Raw genomic sequence first — 18,526 nt, 5'->3', positions numbered from 1 at the left:
GGGGCATGTTACAAAGGTCTTAATATTACATTACCATGAGAAAATCGGTCATTCAGGCACTGGAATGACGCTTAATGAGATACGAGCTTATGGTTATTGGACAGTAGCATCTAGAGCAAGCGTAGGAAGTGTTGTTTGGAAATGTGTAACTTGTAGAAAGTTGCGTGGGTTGTTGTCGGGTCAGAAAATGTCTGACTTGCCAGTTGATAGGCTAGAGACTGTCGCCCCCTTTACATATAGCGCTGTTGATTGCTTTGGCCCATTCTTTGTTAAAGATGGTAGACGTGAGTTGAAACGTTATGGAGTATTGTTCACTTGTTTAAATTCATGAGCAGTTCATATAGAGGTAGCAAATTCTCTTAGTACTGATTCCTTTTTGAACGCACTTCGTCGTTTTGTTGGTCGCCGAGGTCCAGTGCGACAACTCAGAAGTGATCAAGGCACCAATTTTGTTGGAGCTAAAGGTGCCCTGGCTGCAGCGTTAGCAGAGATGGATGACAGTAAGATCAGTAGAGAGTTGTTAAAGGACAACTGTGACTGGATAGCCTTCAAAATAAATTCCCCACATTCGAGTCACATGGGAGGAGTGTGGGAAAGGATGATTCGGTCAGCTCGGAATGCATTATCCGCACTTCTATCTGTTCATGGTCATCAATTGGATGATGAGTTGTTGAGAACATTAATGGTAGAAGCCGAGGCTATTGTGAATAGCCGTCCCCTCAGTTATGACGATATGACCAAGACAAGTTCTCTACAACCCCTTTCTCCTAGTCAGATACTAACGCTGAAATCGAAGGTTGTTTCACCTCCCCCTGGAGTTTTCCAGAAAGCAGATCTTTTCTGTAGACAGCGTTGGAGATGTGTCCAGTATCTATCTAATGAGTTCTGGAGACGATGGAGAGTCGAATTTCTACCAACCCTACAACAGAGATCTAAATGGATGAAGTCCCAACCAAACCTACAAGAAGGTGATATCGTCCTGATGTTGGATGAGAGTTTACCAAGATATCAATGGCCAATGGCCAGAGTAATTGAGATGTTCGTGGGACAAGACGGACTTGTTCGAAGAGTTAGGCTGATTGCTAAAGGTTCTGTGTACGATAGACCTGTACACAAGTTAATATTGTTACTAAAAGGGGAAATCCCTGTCGAGAAGCCATAGTTATATTTAATTAGATATCATTGGATAAATGGTAAATTGTTACCAATTTAGGGGAGCCATGTAACTCCTGCGGAGTGATGTCTATTCGTTTTGCGCTTTGGCGCTGTTTAAGTGCTGTTTTACCTTCTGGTGCATAGCGCCCTCTGGGGTTGAAGGTCTCCAGCGAAGATTAAATAGTTATGACGCAGTTGTAATGTGCGTCCACTTTCTCTAGTTTTTCATGACTATTAGCTGTGACCCGGAAACGAGGTATGATTTTATAGTTTTTTGAACATACACCGATTTCAGTCGATATGATTTTGTGTAATTTTGAAGTCTTTTGCAAGAGAAATCGAGAGTTTTCTGATCGTGAACCCGAGTGGTATAAAATGGTCGTGTCGTGTTGTGTTGGTCTGACGTATGACCCCAATTCGTTCGCACTTGTATTAGCTGTTGATGGCGTTTTACCGCACTATCTCATTCAGAATAATATGTTATTGTATTTGTGTACTTAAGATTGTTATTGTTTTATTTTGCTTCACAGTTTTACGTGATTGTGATTGTGATTGCCAATGTGAACTGTGATTAAGGACCACATGACTGATTTATCGTGATTCATGTGAATAAGTTGAACACAGTGAAGAGTGAATAAAACGATATATTGGTGATATAGAACTGAGTGACTTGTCAATATCTTAATCGACACTCATCATATAACACATATAGTTTCATGGGAGTAACATTATTAATTTGTGTTGAATTATGCAATTATTTGTGTATGTAATTGAGTGGTATATAGTCATGCACCGTTGTACATTGTGCATGTTATTCGGCAAAAAAAACACGAATCTGTTTCTGTAAATAAAGCACCAGTAAAGGTATAATGTTGTTTCTCAGAACGTGTTCAATGGTCTTCAGTGCCTGGTCGATTAATATAGTTGATATATAACAACGAGGCTGAAGCTATGGCTATTATTGTTTTGAATAATTATGCAACCAATATAAGTTCCTTCTAAGAAAGTGTTTAGTAGAAACAGGGTATATCACGCATGGTGCATGCTATTCAAAATGAAAGCCCGTACTCCGTACAAATAGTAAACATTTCAAAGCCGGAAGTGGAAGGCACATACAATTGTGATCAAAGAGGGAATTGAAGATAATGTTCACTAATTTTGTTTGATACTATTTCTTCATGTGTAAAATACAAGATAATTTATCGTAAAATAACATACAGCAGCATTCGTTCAATGAAATAATGCACGCTCTGTGGTTAGTTTTTTAAAACTATTTGTTCAATTAAAACTAAGAGCAAAACTGTCAGTTAAACACAAAACATTTTGGTGGTACAAGGTCAAGATCACTTCAATTTGCTTAGATTGGATACTAGTAGTTGCACAAATATCGCTTTCTATGTCGCTCACATGATCACTTGGTTCTATTTGGTTGTTGTGGGTTTTAATAATAACTTATAATAATTTATAAGTTATTTTGAAAGAAGTAGTAATTTTAGCCCTTCCAACCAAAGGAGAAGAACAAATCTCGTGTAAAGGTTTACATCATTGGCGACTTGAACAGACGGTAGTAATATTCTCCTTGGGTATGTGGATATGGATTTTGTTTTTATGTATTTGACCCTTTTTTATGACAACAACAACTTTAAAAATCAAACATGCCGAGATTAGAAAACAAATCGACTAGAAATTAATTTATAAATACGCTACTTTAAAGGGTGGTGGTCGTCGCGCCACGCATGCGCGAGATATGGGTCTCATATAAACAAAAATGGCGAGTAATAACTGAGACGTTACCAAGCCTTAATTGGCGGTAATTAGTGCACATCGCGTCCAAGTCAAAACTCGAACTCATGATTGCAATAGAAGAGCGCATTGGATTGTGGGAAAATCAATGTTTATCAACACAAATGTCGCACATGCGTGGTGCGACGACCACGGCACTTTTGTATTTTACTTATTCCCCCCCCCCCTCAAAAATATCATTTGTTTCTCTGGACACAATATCAGCATTACACGTGATACGGTGCTTTTTGCATTGGTTTGAAATTATCTGATGTCAATAGAATAGAAGTTAAAGCATTTATTTAGTCACAGACATTATATATAATTAATTTTATATTGATATATCTTAAAACTTTATATTATATATATTAAAACCTATATCGAGATAACTGCGTAGTTACTCTTTATTTTGCGAGAGTTGCGTGCTCCAGATTATTATAATAAACTGTCCCAGTACATCTGTAGAATAGGTGATTTTCCGTACAATTGCGAGATCTCGCGAGATGCATGAAAGACGCGCGTCGAACGTCTGCTGTAAAAATCGAACGATTTGATTTTCAACTCGAATTTCTTTATTTCGTAGCTCACATCGACCGGTCGATCTTCGACAGAGGAATATTGCTACCGAAAACCCTCACTTAATCGAAATTGCCTATCATCAAATGTGGACAGCACATTATTAAGCATGGAAATGTCCCCCAAAATACGCCACGACGACGCTATGACCTTTGTTTGTCCTGTTTTTACGTTCGATTTCACGCATAACGCGTGATTCTCGCAGTGAACGGAAAATGGTCTAGTGACCCACGTACAGAGTGAACGAGGTCAAGATGAGTTCATTGAGGTCAGCAAAATGAGTATCAGCTCTCTTCTCCAGGTATTGAAATACTAATATCATAGGTGAGTCGAAGCTCCAAGTTCGCTTCTAATGCAACCAGTAAGTATGGTGTACCAAATACGAAAGTCCATTTCCTAACACGGATATGGTTTCTTCATGTCGGCGTCGCTATGTCTGAAGCATGTACGTGTGACCACAAACATGTGACCGGTTTATTGCGATGTTCAAGCCCTTGGACATGGTTAAACTGTTCGTGTTGGCAGTATAATGCCTTTAAATGGGTCCTAGCCGAGGGTTCGAGTAGCAGTCCAACTACCGCAAAATCGTCTACCTATAGTTGTGTGCCCTGTTGTGACCTAATTGTCTTGCTGCCGCCTCTATTCTTATCTACAATATGGCGAGTGTGTATTTGGGTAGCCACCACGTACACAAAGCTCGCAGGTACACATTTTATTCCATAACATGCCATCGACCGATCCGTGTGAACTCTGTATACATTTTGACCTTTAGCACAGAGGTGCCACGACAGAATAACATCATTAATCAAAAACAACTAACTATTGTCTTAGGGCTGGTTTATACAACCATATGAGGCAAATCTTATCAGATTTAACATTATCTGATGTGAACAGTACAACATGACGACTTACGAGACTGTTTGAATCTGACTTATTCCCAAACATCGTTTCTGAATATAATGTACGAACGCCTGAAAGCGCTCTGGAGAGTGCGTACAATGAGTGTATCGTACAACGTGTATCATCAGTGTTTTTTTTGACCGTCATTAATTATACACTAGCGGTACGTAGCAGTGACGCTGTCAGCGAAAATTCTTGAAGTATATCTTACTATTTTTTTTCTAAAATTCACGTCAACATCCAATCTGATAGTTCAGGTTTGTTTCTCCGAATTATTGTCGGGCGCCCTCTATAATCAGGTAAAGCTGTTTGAGAATTCCTATAATTCTCAGATAAGAAATGTTATGTAAGGCCAGACCAAGAAAAATGACTTGTTCATCGGACCCGCGCACACGTATCATATCGCATTTTGTTTTTTGTTTTTTTTTTGCGTTAAAAATTGACTCGACCGTTGGTGGCGCTGTTACGAGACTCTCACAAAGTACGATACTTCAACTCGAGAGTTGTATGTGCTTTCCCAAAAATGCATTCATACGATCCCCAAAACTCTTTTTATCTGCATTGTATAATCGATTTTGTTTCCTGGGAGACGTTTAATTCATCGAAAGAAGTACTTACAAGATGGGTATTAAAGTCATGTAGTCTGTGTACGCCGTTAGGGTGGAAGTATTTTAATGCCAAAAACGTTGATCTCCGTGAATTTGGCTCAGACATTTACTGACTTGTTGAACAATGCATACAAAATGACAGTCAATAGAAAAATGTTAATGTGAAACCAGGTACTGGAGTTTTGGTTTGTGATGAATTTAATATGAAGTGCGTTACTTTCACTGTGTTGCACACAACCTACCCAAATGTCAGCACTTACCCTGGACGTATATTTGGAATATCAGAAGATAATATTAAAAACAGTTCAGTGTAGTTAGACCATTGTGCAACAAATTCAGAATGCAAAGACATGAAGTCAGAGTTTCATAAAAAATGCAGACATTAAAAATCATCAGCTTGTTAGTCAACACACTTAGTTATGAGGCTGTCGACTAAAATGTACTTAAATATACTCAAAAAATAGTTTTAAATAAATACATAAAAACAGTATGACGTTTTGGTGATTTATTTTAAATATTCACTGCTTATGACACATACAAGGTTCTGCTTCACTTTTCACTTTCAACTTTTTAAGCCAAAAAAGTCACTCTTCGCTTCAAACTTTTAAGCCAAAAAAAAAATCGCTCTTCACTTCAAACGTTTAGGCAAAAAAAAAAATTGCTCGCCGCTCCAAGGTTTTTTCAAGAAAAATCCGATGAACAAGGAGTTTTTTTGGTCTGGCCTAATCAATACAAACACAATGGCATTCAATGAAAATTGCCGTTTGCAATGCGTGTCAGTATGTTTCTGGAAGAGGTGGGATGCCAACATCAGTCCATCAAAAAATATTCGTTGAACAAACATGAAATACATTTAGCATAACTGGATTTATAGTTAGTCTTTATCGATGGCTGGTTCCCGCCTCAAATGTCATGGCGCACCAAGCCACACGAGACCGGTAACTAGCAACGATTCCAGTATTCAACTTTCTCGTTGCTTGTTCTATTTCCCTTGGCTACCCGACGTCAGCGCTTGAGCTTTTACTCTCGAAAGTTGGACGAATAAAAAAATGCTTCTTATAAATTTGCACAGACACAGCCAGAAATATCCAAATATAAAAGTCTAGCCAGGCAGAATGTATGGGCATGGCGTACTGAAGACTTGTTTACAGAAAACGAATATTAGAATGTTTTCAAATTACATCACTCAGTCACGTGCCTTTGGCCCAGTGGAACAATATGCCGATACCAGTTACCTGCATAATACTTTCCATTCGCAAGAGACGCCGGGAAATAGCGTATCTTTATCGTTGCACGTCACGTATAACCGGAAATCGTGGCACGCCGTTGAGGGCACATGCATTGGACACAGGTCGCTTGCTGTTTGCGATCTCTCCACTATTCCTCATTTTTACCTTTTAATCGCGCTTTTCAATGAATTTACGAAAATCAAAATGACTAGAAATTAACTCTGGACCAACGCATCCTCGGATCCTCGCAGTGCAGCGTAACTTAGAGCACACACCTATGTACTCGGTTGTATCAATTCACTGTTTTCACTTGTTAATGTAATACAACAACCACATTTTCCCTATACTTATTTATCCCCTCAACTGTTACTTATTTTAGGTTAATATATGCAGTTGTCATGGCAACAGATACTTCTCCCATTCCTGCAAAGAGAATAATTCTGTGGACTTATGCTCGGACACGATCAACGGTCTTCGAACTGTCAGTTTCTTCAGTGCCAACAATCAAAGTGTTCCATGAGCCATATCTTACGGGGCTTTGGATGGGCGAAGAAAAAGAGCATGAAACATCGATGCCCAGCGTGAAGGGACACAGCAAGGAAGACGTCAAACCTTTACTTGAAGCGGATTATCCAGGGTACGAGGCGATCTTCGTGAAAGATTACGCTTACGCGCTGCGTGGTAAAACCAATTACGGCTTTATTCCACGTGGATTTGTCCATACGTTTCTAATCAGAAATCCGCAGGCTGTGGTACCTTCTTATTACAAGCGTATCAAAATAGACAAAGAAACAGGTTTAGTGTTACATGATGATGTTGTAAAATCAACCATGGCATTGGGCGGTGACCCAAAGCCATTGTACGAGTTGTACCAGTACGTAAAAGAAGACCTCGGTCAACAAGCGATCGTCCTCGACTCCGATGATTTGATTGAATCTCCGCGAGACATGATGAAGAAATACTGTAACGAATCGGGCCTTCCATTTGCTGAATCTATGCTAAACTGGAAGCCCGGTAATATCAGTCATTGGCCAGAGTGTTACCAAGGCCCGGAATGGTCACATTATTATCAGAGAGCGATCGACAGTTCCTCTTTCGTCGTTAACAAGCACAAAGTCGAGCAAGATAACATTCAGGATCTCCCGGAAAAACTGATACAGTTCATTGAGAAATCAAAAGTTGTATACGAAGAAATGGCTAAATATAAGTTGTAACATCTATTTGTAACGAATAAACTAGGTCAAATAAAGAAAGTGTCCCAATATACATTTTATTTATTTATTTATTTTTGCGTAAAGGCGACAGCAATATACCCCGGGAATATATACAGGTTTGACTTGAGCATCAAAAGTGGTAGGTGGTGTGGTGGAAATGTTGTAATCTAGTCACACCCATTTTAAGAGTCCTTATAAAAGCGTCATTGTAAGTTTGAAATTATAATTCGATTATTTATCCACAATAAGTCGATTTTGTAGGCAATTGTAATTTATCACCATGGCAACGGATACATATTCCAATGTCATTGAACTCTAATAAGTATGACTTTTTTATTTTAAATTCTGTCCTAAAATATTCGATTTTTAAAACGGCTCTATGAAATAGTTTAAAATTGGTTGTTATAGCAAGAAAATATGAATTTCGATCTAATGAGCATTATTATACATCTGTCACCGTAACGCCATAAGTTACAGGGTGCCGTGACTAAATTTGGCTGTAACAGTCCCATATTTAAACCTATTATTGTTTTGTAAAAAGTTAAATATAGTGCATAATATGGAGATCCCGTCATCACTTTTTTTACCAAGTTTCTTTTTAATTACTTATGTACAGCCTAGATAAATCTTACTAAGCATTCGAAAGAGGGAATGTTTGTACCTGTTTTCTATATTATTTTAAAATCGCTTTTTGAGTATGTTCCACTATTCAAAATTTGCGATATTTTAACAGACTATAGCCAATACTGTATAGGTAAGAAAACGCAAAAAATGTCACTCCAAGTGCCCACGAACGTACATCTATACTTTAAACCAAAGTAATCATAGAAAATCTTCGCTTGGTGGCGTAGTTGCCAGCCGTCACGTTTTTCGTGTAAGAATCGCAAAAAACACAGATAAACACAGTATTTTTTGTGACATGCTCAGTTAGCGATACACTAATGTAACAACGTGTGTACCGTTTTTAACCATGACCAGAGTGTGAGTTTATTATCTAGTACTACACTATTAAAATATGTAAAACATTTCCACTCCATTGCGTACAGAAAACAACACAAGTAATAGTTAAATAGAACACTGCCCCTCAGTAACTGAGCAGAACGCACAAATCATACCATAAAATCCTCCAAAAAAACCAACAAAAAAAAACTTAAAAAGCACAAATTCAAAAGTTACAATTAAAAAAAACGACAAGGTACGAACATTAAAGACAAACCTCTTGTGCAGTGAAAGCTCGATAACAATTCAAGGGGGAGGGTCATCACTTGCGCACGCGCGGGAATTGAGTTCTAAGCGATGATAACAACACACGCTAAATAAACAAGGGCTCATGGGTAGACGCTTGTTTGTAAACAATGACGCATGCGCAGGTGACAACTCCCCGCTTTAAGTTCAAAGCATTATTGGGCACCAATAATAAAACAAATAACACGATGGAAATTGTCATCATGCATCGATAACAAAAAGAAGCGAGAATATCTAATCATCCACTGTCTTAACAATTTTGAGATTAAAACGAGTAATTTTTTTTTTCATCTAACAGAATCACTAAATTGTATTTGGATTTCTAGTAATAGAGGTTGTCTTGCGGTGTTGGTATCATCTCGTGACTTCTTCAGTTCGCACGAGATCTTCGTCGTATATCTCATCTTTACATATCCTCATCTTATAAATCCGTGACCGTACTATGAGATTAGTATTACGAAAATACCGCGAATTATACACCAATATTGTGATATGGCGAGTATGGTGATTGTATCGACCGAACTCGATCGGTATGTTACAACATGAGCATGGCCAAAAAGTTCGCCTCTGTACACAACGCGTGCCCGAAGGCAGTCTGTGTCGAAAACACTTGTCGAAACTTCCGATTTCCGATTAATGCAGCGCTTATCCATGTGACGTCATCAATTGGGCCATGCAGGGTACATTCCAGCGTGTCTAATATACATGTACTAAGAAAACAATGGAATTCACCCGTACTGCGCCAGAGGGCAGTATGGCGAACGTATCGACCGACGCGTAGCGTTCCCGTACTGACAGAGTTCATACTTTGCGGCATGCTCGTCACGGCGTGATAACGTTATAATACACTTTTTACTGCTTGTACCGTACCAATAATTTAATTAGAGATAACAACCCGTAATAGCAACAAAAACCGTTTTGCGTTGTGCGAACGTTTATGAAGGCATTTTATTTCAATCAGTGATTCGCGCTTTAGCCGGATATACGTGTGCGGTTTTTTTGTTTTTTTTTCATATTTAAGATATTTTTTATTGAGTCAAGTCTCTTAAAAAATACATTTCAGTTTCACATAAAATACCTTTACATAGTCAATACAGTCAGAAATTTACCCCATTTCTTAATATGTGCATTTAATTTCCCTTTTTTATTGGCAATAACATATTCATTGTTCTGAATATTTTGAACAAATGGTTTAAGATGTTTGAAATGTGGAATTTTTCCTTTACATTTGCAGATATAAATAAAACGCTTAGTTACCAATAACAAAAAATTAAGCAACAATGACTCATGTGGGTCTCCCAGCAGAATTGTTTCATCAGATAAAGTATTTCTCAACTCAATATGTTTTCCCCATCGCTCAGAAAATGCCTTCCAAAACAACTGAACAAGAGGACACCTTATCATTAGATGCACATATTAGTTTCCACTTCCCCTTTACAAAATGTACACATATTAGATTGGCAAATCTGTGGCAAAATTTTATTTAGTTTTACATTTGTCATTATCAAGTTGTGGTTCGTTTTCCATTGCAATTCCCTCAATTTAGTATCTATTGTTATTTTGGATGGTAATTTGTAGATAGTTTCCCAGCCATGTCCTCTCTCCCCCTGCAATTCCGAAAAGACCTCCTCCGAGCGTGGGGGGGGGGGGGTGATAAAACTTTGTGAAACAATACCCTTAACTTGCTTTGCTGTACATTGATTTAAGTGAATATGTAAATGAGCAGACGTGTGTGTTGTTTATTAACTCAAATAATTACTTCCACGCCTATTGATAATACCTCTGCCATAGACGTATATATGAGGATGAAACATTTTAACACTCATAATTTAAATCAGTATGTTTATTAGTAAGTAAAACACACAACTAAGTAGCACCTTGACTTACACAAAACACTTCACTTCAATTTCAATCGGGTATTTGAAACCAAAAATTGTCATTCCAGCTCACAGCCAATCATCGACGGCCTTACAGTCAGATGACAATTTCGGTTTCAAATACCCCAGGAAAGTGTTTTATGTTCTTTGTGTAATTAGGTGTTCGTATGCAAGGGGTTTTTCCACACAAAAACGACGAATTCGACCGAATTTTGTAAAAGGTTGGCTTAATATATCCCCAACGGATCGTATTTTTGTGAAAGATTGGTATTTCTGTCCTGATTTGTAGGAATCAAAAAACGCGTTTCACAACTTGTCTCTTATTTAGTTTTATGCTGCATTCAAGATGGCGGCCCCAATATAGTAAATATCGTATTTATTTTATTAATACGGGTGCGCCAGCTGACTGTGTACTAGTACATCTGTAGAAATGCCTCACGTACAGAATGAACGAGGTCAAGATGAGTTCATTGAGGTCAGCAAAATGAGTATCAGCTGTCTTCCCCTGGTATTGAAATACTAATGTCATAGGTGAGTCGAAGCTCTAAGTTCACTTCTAATGCAACCAGTAAGTACGGTGTACCAATTACTAACGTCCATTTCCTAACACGGATATGGTTTCTTCGTGTCGGCGTCGCTATGTCTGAAGCATGTACGTGTGACCACAAACATGTGACCGGTTTATTGCGATGTTCAAGCCCTTGGACATGGTTAAACTGTTCGTGTTGGCAGCATAATTCCTTTAAATGGGTCCTAGCCGAGGGTTCGAGTAGCAGTCCAACTACCGCAAAATCGTCTACCTATAGTTGTGTGCCCTGTTGTGACCTAATTGTCTTGCTGCCGCCTCTATTCTTATCTACAATGGGGCGTGTGTGTATTTGGGTGGCCACCACGTACACACAGCTCGCAGGTACACATTTTATTCCATAACATGCCATCGACCGACCCGTGTAAACTCTGTATACATTAAGACCTTTAGCACAGAGGTGGCACGACAGAATAACATCATTAATCAAAAACAACTAACTATTGTCTTAGGGCTGGTTTATACAACCATATGAGGCAAATCTTATCAGATTTAACATTATCTGATGTGAACAGTACAACATGACGACTTACGAGACTGTTTAAATCTGACTTACTCCCAAACATCGTTTCAGGATATAATGTACGAACGCCTGAAAGCGCTCTGGAGAGTGCGTACAATGAGTGTATCGTACAACGTGTATCATCAGTGTTTTTTTTGACCGTCATTAATTATACACTAGCGGTACGTAGCAGTAACGCGGTCAGCGAAAGTTCTTGAATATATCTTACTAAATTTTTCGAAAATTCACATCAACATCCAATCTGACCGTCCAGGTTTGTTTCTTCTAATTATTGTCGGGCGCCCTCTATAACCAGGTAAATTTTCCAACAGCGTAATGAAGGCCCTCTATGTTTGAATTCCTATAATTCTCAGATAAGAAATGTTATGTAATCAATACAAACACAATGACATTCAATGAAAATTGCCGTTTGCGAAGCGTGACAGTATCTTTCTGGAAGAGGTGGGATGCCAATCTCAGTCCATCAAAAAATAGACAAGCATGGAAATACATTTAGCATAACTGGATTTATAGTTAATCTTTATCGATGGCTGGTTCCCGCCTCAAATGTCATGGCGCACCAAGCCACACGAGGCCGGTAACTAGTAACGGTTCCACCAATCTGATTGGTCCATCATTTTCTCGTTGCTTGTTCTATTTCCCTTGGTTACCCGACGTCAGCTCTAAAGCTTTTACTTTCGAAAGTTGGGCGAATAAAAAAAATGCTTCTTTTCTAATTGAATTTGCACAGAAACAACCAGAAATGACAGAAACATCTCAAATATGTAAGTCTAACCAGGCACAATGTATGGGCTTGGAGTACTGAAGACTTGTTTACAGAAAACAAATATTAGAATGTTTTCAAATTACGTCACTCAGTCACGTGCCTTTGGCCCAGTGGAACAATATGGCGATTACGAGTTAGCTGCGCTATACTTGCCATTCGCAAGGGAAGCCGTGAACCAACAAATCTTCATCGTAGCACGTCACTCATCACCGGAAATCGTGACAAAGCCGTTGAGGGCACATGCAATGGACACAGGTCGCTTGCTGTTTGCGATCTCTCCAATATTCCTTATTTTTGCTTTTTGATCGCGTTTTTCGAAAATCAAAATGACTAGTAATTAACTCCAACGCATCCCCGGACTCGGCGCAGTGCAGCGTAACTCAGAGGACGCACCTATGATGTACTCGGTTGTATCAGAGGTACATTACTTGGGGTTTGCAACTACGGTGACCTGATACCAAGATCCCGTTTCAATCTCGCTCTCGCATAAGCGTTCCAACTCATAAAAACGCGAATGCGCATGCCCGAGGTAACTAAGATACTGGGATGTCCAGGTGGATCAAAATAGCTGCTCACGATATGACGGATTACAATAACTATATTTTCTGTACATTTTCGATGTATTACAATTTTTCATTATGAATGTGGTAATACATGTTTTCCCCTCAACTGTTACTTATTTTAGGTTATTCCATGCAGTTATCATGGCAACAGATACTTCTCCCATTCCTGCAAAGAGAATAATTCTGTGGACTTATGCTCGGACACGATCAACGGTCTTCGAACTGTCAGTTTCTTCAGTGCCAACAATCAAAGTGTTCCACGAGCCATATCTTACGGGGCTGTGGATGGGCGAAGAAAAAGAGCATGAAACATCGATGCCCAGCGTGAAGGGACACAGCAAGGAAGACGTCAAACCTTTACTTGAAGCGGATTATTCAGGGTACGAAGCGATCTTCGTGAAAGATTACGCTTACGCACTGCGTGGTAAAACCAATTACCGCTTTATTCCACGTGGATTTGTCCACACGTTTCTAATCAGAAATCCGCAGGCTGTGATACCTTCTTATTACAAGTGTATCAAAATAGACAAAGAAACCGGTTTAGTGTTACATGATGATGTTATAAAATCAACCATGACATTGGGCGGTGACCCTAAGCCGTTGTACGAGTTATACCAGTATGTAAAAGAAGACCTCGGTCAACAAGCGATCGTCCTCGACTCCGATGATTTGATTGAATCTCCGCGAGACATGATGAAGAAATACTGTAAAGAATCGGGCCTTCCATTTGCTGAATCTATGCTAAACTGGAAGCCCGGTAATATCAGTCATTGGCCAGAGTGTTACCAAGGCCCTGAATGGTCACATTATTTGCAGAGAGCGATCGACAGTTCCTCTTTTGTCGTTAACAAGCACAAAGTCGAGCAAGATAACATTCAGGATCTTCCGGAAAAACTGATACAGTTCATTGAGAAATCAAAAGTTGTATACGAGGAAATGGCTAAATATAAGTTGTAACATCTATTTGTAATACGTATAAATAAACTAGACTAACTAGGCGAAAAGGCGACTACAAAAATGTATCCCCGGGAATATATTCAGGTTTGATTTGAGCATCAAAAGTGGTAGGTGGTAAGATGGAAATGTTGTAATCAAGTCAGACCCAATTTTAAGAGTCGAATCAAAAGCTTCAGTGTAAGTTGGAAATTATATTTCGATTATTTTGAACCACAATCCTTTAAACAATCCATCGTTTTTTTGGCAATTTTAATTTATCGCCATGGCAACGGATAAATATTCCAATGTCATTGAACTACAAGGAGAATGACTTTTAATTTAAAATTCTGTCCTACAATATTCGATTCTTGAAACGGCTTTATGAGCCATTTTCAAATTGGTTGTTGTAGCAAGCAAATATAATATAAATTACGAGCTTATGAGCATTATTATACATCTGTCACCGTAACGCCATAAGTTACAGCGTGCCGTAATTTTGCGGTATTGCACTGGGTGTTTGTATACTACCATATTAGGTAATGCGAATTCCATATATGGAAAGATCACGCGCGTAAGCGTCCTCTAATAATAAAAAGAACATTTGAAGATTTGAACGTCATGCAAACTGAACAACACAAGTGGAGATAATGGCTAATTTGCATAGAACCATTAACCCAGAAAGAATTTTGCTAATATTTATAATTAAAAATGGCTTAACAGTCGCAAATTTAAACCTGTTATCGTTTTGAGAAAAGTTACATAACATGGAGATTTCGTCATCACTTTTTTTACCACGTTTCTTTTTGATTATTTATGTACAGCCTTGCTAAATCTTGCTAAGCATTCAAAAGAGAGAATGTTTGTGCCTGTTTTCTATATTTTAAAATCGCTTTTTGAGTATGTTCCACTACTCACAAATCTAGGATATTTTAACAGTCTCTAGCTAAGACCGACTGTGTTATAAAACGCAAAAAAATGTCACTTCAAGTGCCCACGAACGTGCATCTATACTTTTAAACCAAAGTAATCATAGAACCTCATCGCTTGGTGGCGTAGTTGCCAACCGTCACGGTTGACACGGTAATAAGAAGAATCACAGATAAATTGAAAAAAAGGATTTTTCGTGACGTGCTCAATTAGCGATACACTAATGTAATAACGTACGTACCGTTTTTAACCATGACCAAGAGTGTGAGTTTGTTATCCGGTACTATACTATTAAAATGTGTAAAACATTTCCACTCCATTGCGTAAAAAAAAACAAGAGTAACAGTTAAACAGAACACCGACGGACTGTGAACAGAACGCACAAATGATAACATAAAATCCTCACAAAAGACGACAAAGTACGCAATCATGATGAAGACAAACTTATTATGCAATGAAAGCTTAAAGGACGGTAGTCGTCGTGCCGCGTCCTGTTTGATATGGAACTCATAGCGACGTATAAAACGCGTGTAAAATACATTGTTTATTTACATGAAATTCAAACACGCGCTGCGCCACGACCACTGCGCTTTAATAATAATTACGTTCAAAGTATTATTGGGCACCCATAAAACTTGTAAATGCAATTGTCACACAATTAACGCAGTCGAAATTTCCATCATGCATCGATAACAAAAAAGAAGCGAGAATATCTCATCAATGAATGTCTTACATAATAAATTTGTCTCACTAATGAATGAATCACAATTCACACTGCACAATTCATTCAAAGAAGCCTGAGAAGAACAACACCAACATCAACATCTCTTCAATCATTGAGGTCAACTCATGAATTTCTCAAAATAGAATTTGTTTTCCTAATATTTTATGTGATTTATATTTTACGTGTGTGTGTATTTTGATTCATGTTAACTTCATTATAACTATTTTGTAGTTATTAGTCACCACACAATTGCATTAGAATTTTTTTTATATTTTGAATCGTGATGTCATTTTTTTATTATAATTCCTAGTTATTGTTTTAGTTAGTTTGTTATTGTTGTGCTTTTTTTGATTTAGTTGCACTTTTATTTTATTTTTTCTCTGTTCTGTAGTTTTAGTGACCTTACTGCTGTACTTTCCTAAGTCAGTCACGGTGTAGTCACGGTGTCAATAAATATACTATACTATTATTTGTCGGTCCATGGTTCCAGTCTCTAGCCGATGCATGTTCATTTTATTTGCCATTATCATTATAAATTTGTTCTCTTCTGTAAAATATGTAAAATCATTTATTCGCTTTCCGGCTTTCTCATATAATTTCGTCCTTTGGTAATTATACAAAGGGCAAGTTGTTATAAAATGGTATTCGTCCTTTACTTCATTCTTTGAGCAAAGATTACAGATTTTTTTTCTATTGGTAATTTCGGTTTAGTGTTTCGATATTGAGGTCGTGGTTACTTAAACGGAACCGTGTCATAGGGAGGTTGGATTTATGCGATTTAAAAATATATATATATATATATATATATATATATATATATATATACACTTGTCTTATTATTGTTACTTTCACTACTGTTATGTAATTCTCCGACCACTAAAAAGAATGGACTGTTTAGTGATCCAAGTGTAACTAGACAAGTATAAGCGATCCCGACCTTTATTTGATTTAAAGTGGGAGAGTTGTCACCTGCGCACGCGCGGAAATTGATTCCCAAGTGACGATAACAACACACGCTAAAAACGCAAAGGCTCATGGGTAGACGCTTGTTTGTAAACAATGACACGCTATGGCCATCTTACGCATGCGCAGGTGACGACTCCCCCGCTTTAAAGTGCGTGAACGAAACTGGGTCGTGGTTTACATTCACGTGAGGAAGTCTGTGTGTGGCCACCGGTGTTGAGGGATGGTGTCGTGGCTAGGTATATAAATCAGGTCCCGATATTAACATAACACTCGACCAAGCATTGCCAACCTTGTGTTGTCACGGAGCCTTTTTTTATAGCTCCACGGTGTTGTATAGTCGAGCGCATGAAAATTTAGTTCGTCGAATGTAATTAAATGACATGCGTGAAACACATGACCCACCATTAAGCGCTGAACGCTGCTTTTGTTTGAATTATTTGATTCTGTGTAATAAACGTTTACATTTATTTCGTTCACACAAAAGCATTTTATTGGAGACCAGTTTGCCCAGCATGTGTGGAGTTCACAAATAATAGTCCTCTATAGAGGGACTGTGGTCCTACGCAGCAACAATGCCCCGAAAGAATCCATGTTATTGCATGGACGTCCATGGTTATTGTAATATATTCTAATCAACTCTGTGTGAAGTAGGCTCTTTTAACAGAGTCACGGTCGAGTGAAAGCTAAGCTGGAGAAGACATGTGCTAACTTGACACCGGTATTCGCTCGTCGAGTACACCTTCACGTGTGGGACGGGGCAGCACAGTATGGTCTAGGAAACTACGCAGTGCAATAAGGTGTGTGTAACTTTTCTATTCTCCATTTCCTTATCGTTTTGCTGGAGTTTGTAGCTGCATGTTACATAGACGACACGCCCTCTTAAGCAGTTGCGTCATCTCTTCTTTTTCCCACATTGCCGTACAGTACAGTACACGTAAACGTTGTTTTGCCCGCTGGATGATTTGGCGAGTAATTTCCCCATCTTACATTTGCGTCTTTAGTTTTCCGGGAAAGAGTTCCTTTTGCACCCCATCCCCACCCCTACCCTCCAGCACCTCCAATAATATTGTATACCCATAGTTATCTAGAGGGGCATTTTGAAATGAATTGGGGGTACTGGGAAGGATTAAAGTTAGGGTTAGAGGCGGGGTACAAAACAAAACTCTTTCCTTTTTCAGTAATTCCACATCGATTATTTAGTCATGAATGCATTTATTAAACCTGTGTTTTGAAATAGGACTTGCAGAAAAACAAATATTTACTCTGTGAGGTCGTGTACCATGCACGTATGCACGTATAAATCTACTGTACTTATAGTGTTGTTAGCGTTGAGTTTGTCGTTGTCAATTCACGTCAGCATTTGTTCCGTGTATCGTTCGCTGTGAGAGTTCCCCCGTAATAATAGTTGGCTCAATACAATACTGAATGACTTGACTCATGTTTTGAATGTAATCCCGATATATCCACAACAGATGACCCTCTAATTGGCACCATTATAACAATGCGTGCCAGTGTCAACTTGAATTGGTTACGGCTCCATGGTTGGTGGCATCGTATTTGAACTTCAAGCGCGGTGGTCGTCGCGCAGCGCGTGTTCGAATTTCATGTAAATAAACATTGTATTTTACACGCGTTGTATACGTCGCTATGAGTCCCATATCGAACAGGACGCGGCACGACGACTGCCGCCCTTTAATTATATAGCCGAGTGCTTTCGGGTCAACCTAAGCCTCGGTCAGAACATGGAAGGACCTTCCATGGTCAGAACGAGGGCGACAAACAGCGAATGACAATTGTCAATTTCAGCGCCATGTTCAGACATAACAAATAAAAAACAACTAGCAAATAAAAGTAGAAAAAAAATAATGGTAAAGTAAATTGGATTGTGTATGTGCAAACTGAAGCAGCATGGACTAAGATGTGAACAAACTTTATCCCGTACTAAGAAA

The 18,526-nt window shown here is 38.6% G+C and overlaps 3 protein-coding genes and 1 long non-coding RNA gene across 5 annotated transcripts; all 4 read left to right on the top strand.

The window, feature by feature from the left end:
• Positions 1–64: 64 nt before the first annotated feature.
• LOC146732742 (uncharacterized) lies at positions 65–1,162 on the top strand. Its single transcript, XM_085491931.1, has 2 exons — positions 65–284; positions 336–1,162. Exons 1-2 carry the CDS (start codon positions 65–67, stop codon positions 1,160–1,162), a joined length of 1,047 nt encoding a protein of 348 aa, XP_085348057.1.
• A 90-nt stretch (positions 1,163–1,252) lies between these two features.
• LOC144363034 (uncharacterized) lies at positions 1,253–1,816 on the top strand. Its single transcript, XR_013422651.2, has 2 exons — positions 1,253–1,411; positions 1,686–1,816. It is a non-coding gene; the product is annotated as an uncharacterized LOC144363034 (long non-coding RNA).
• A 1,880-nt stretch (positions 1,817–3,696) lies between these two features.
• LOC144363043 (uncharacterized) lies at positions 3,697–7,516 on the top strand. Of its 2 annotated transcripts, none has more exons than XM_085491828.1 (2): positions 3,697–3,837; positions 6,630–7,516. In XM_085491828.1, exon 2 carries the CDS (start codon positions 6,649–6,651, stop codon positions 7,462–7,464), a length of 816 nt encoding a protein of 271 aa, XP_085347954.1. In that variant the 5' UTR covers positions 3,697–3,837; positions 6,630–6,648; the 3' UTR covers positions 7,465–7,516. The 2 variants fall into 2 exon arrangements, with proteins under 2 accessions (XP_085347954.1, XP_085347955.1); XM_085491829.1 differs by lacking the exon at positions 3,697–3,837 and adding an exon at positions 3,860–3,874.
• Positions 7,517–11,047: 3,531 nt separating this feature from the next.
• Positions 11,048–14,558, top strand: LOC100368500 (uncharacterized). The gene is made up of 2 exons (XM_006823467.3): positions 11,048–11,117; positions 13,147–14,558. Exon 2 carries the CDS (start codon positions 13,166–13,168, stop codon positions 13,979–13,981), a length of 816 nt encoding a protein of 271 aa, XP_006823530.1. The 5' UTR covers positions 11,048–11,117; positions 13,147–13,165; the 3' UTR covers positions 13,982–14,558.
• The last annotated feature ends 3,968 nt before the right edge of the window (positions 14,559–18,526 follow it).

This window comes from Saccoglossus kowalevskii, chromosome 17, assembly GCF_978046115.1.
Source record: "Saccoglossus kowalevskii chromosome 17, keSacKowa6.1, whole genome shotgun sequence".
In the NCBI taxonomy this organism is placed as follows: domain Eukaryota; kingdom Metazoa; phylum Hemichordata; class Enteropneusta; family Harrimaniidae; genus Saccoglossus; species Saccoglossus kowalevskii.
Note: the sequence above shows the minus strand (reverse complement) of the source record. Positions and strands in the feature narration are given on the sequence as shown.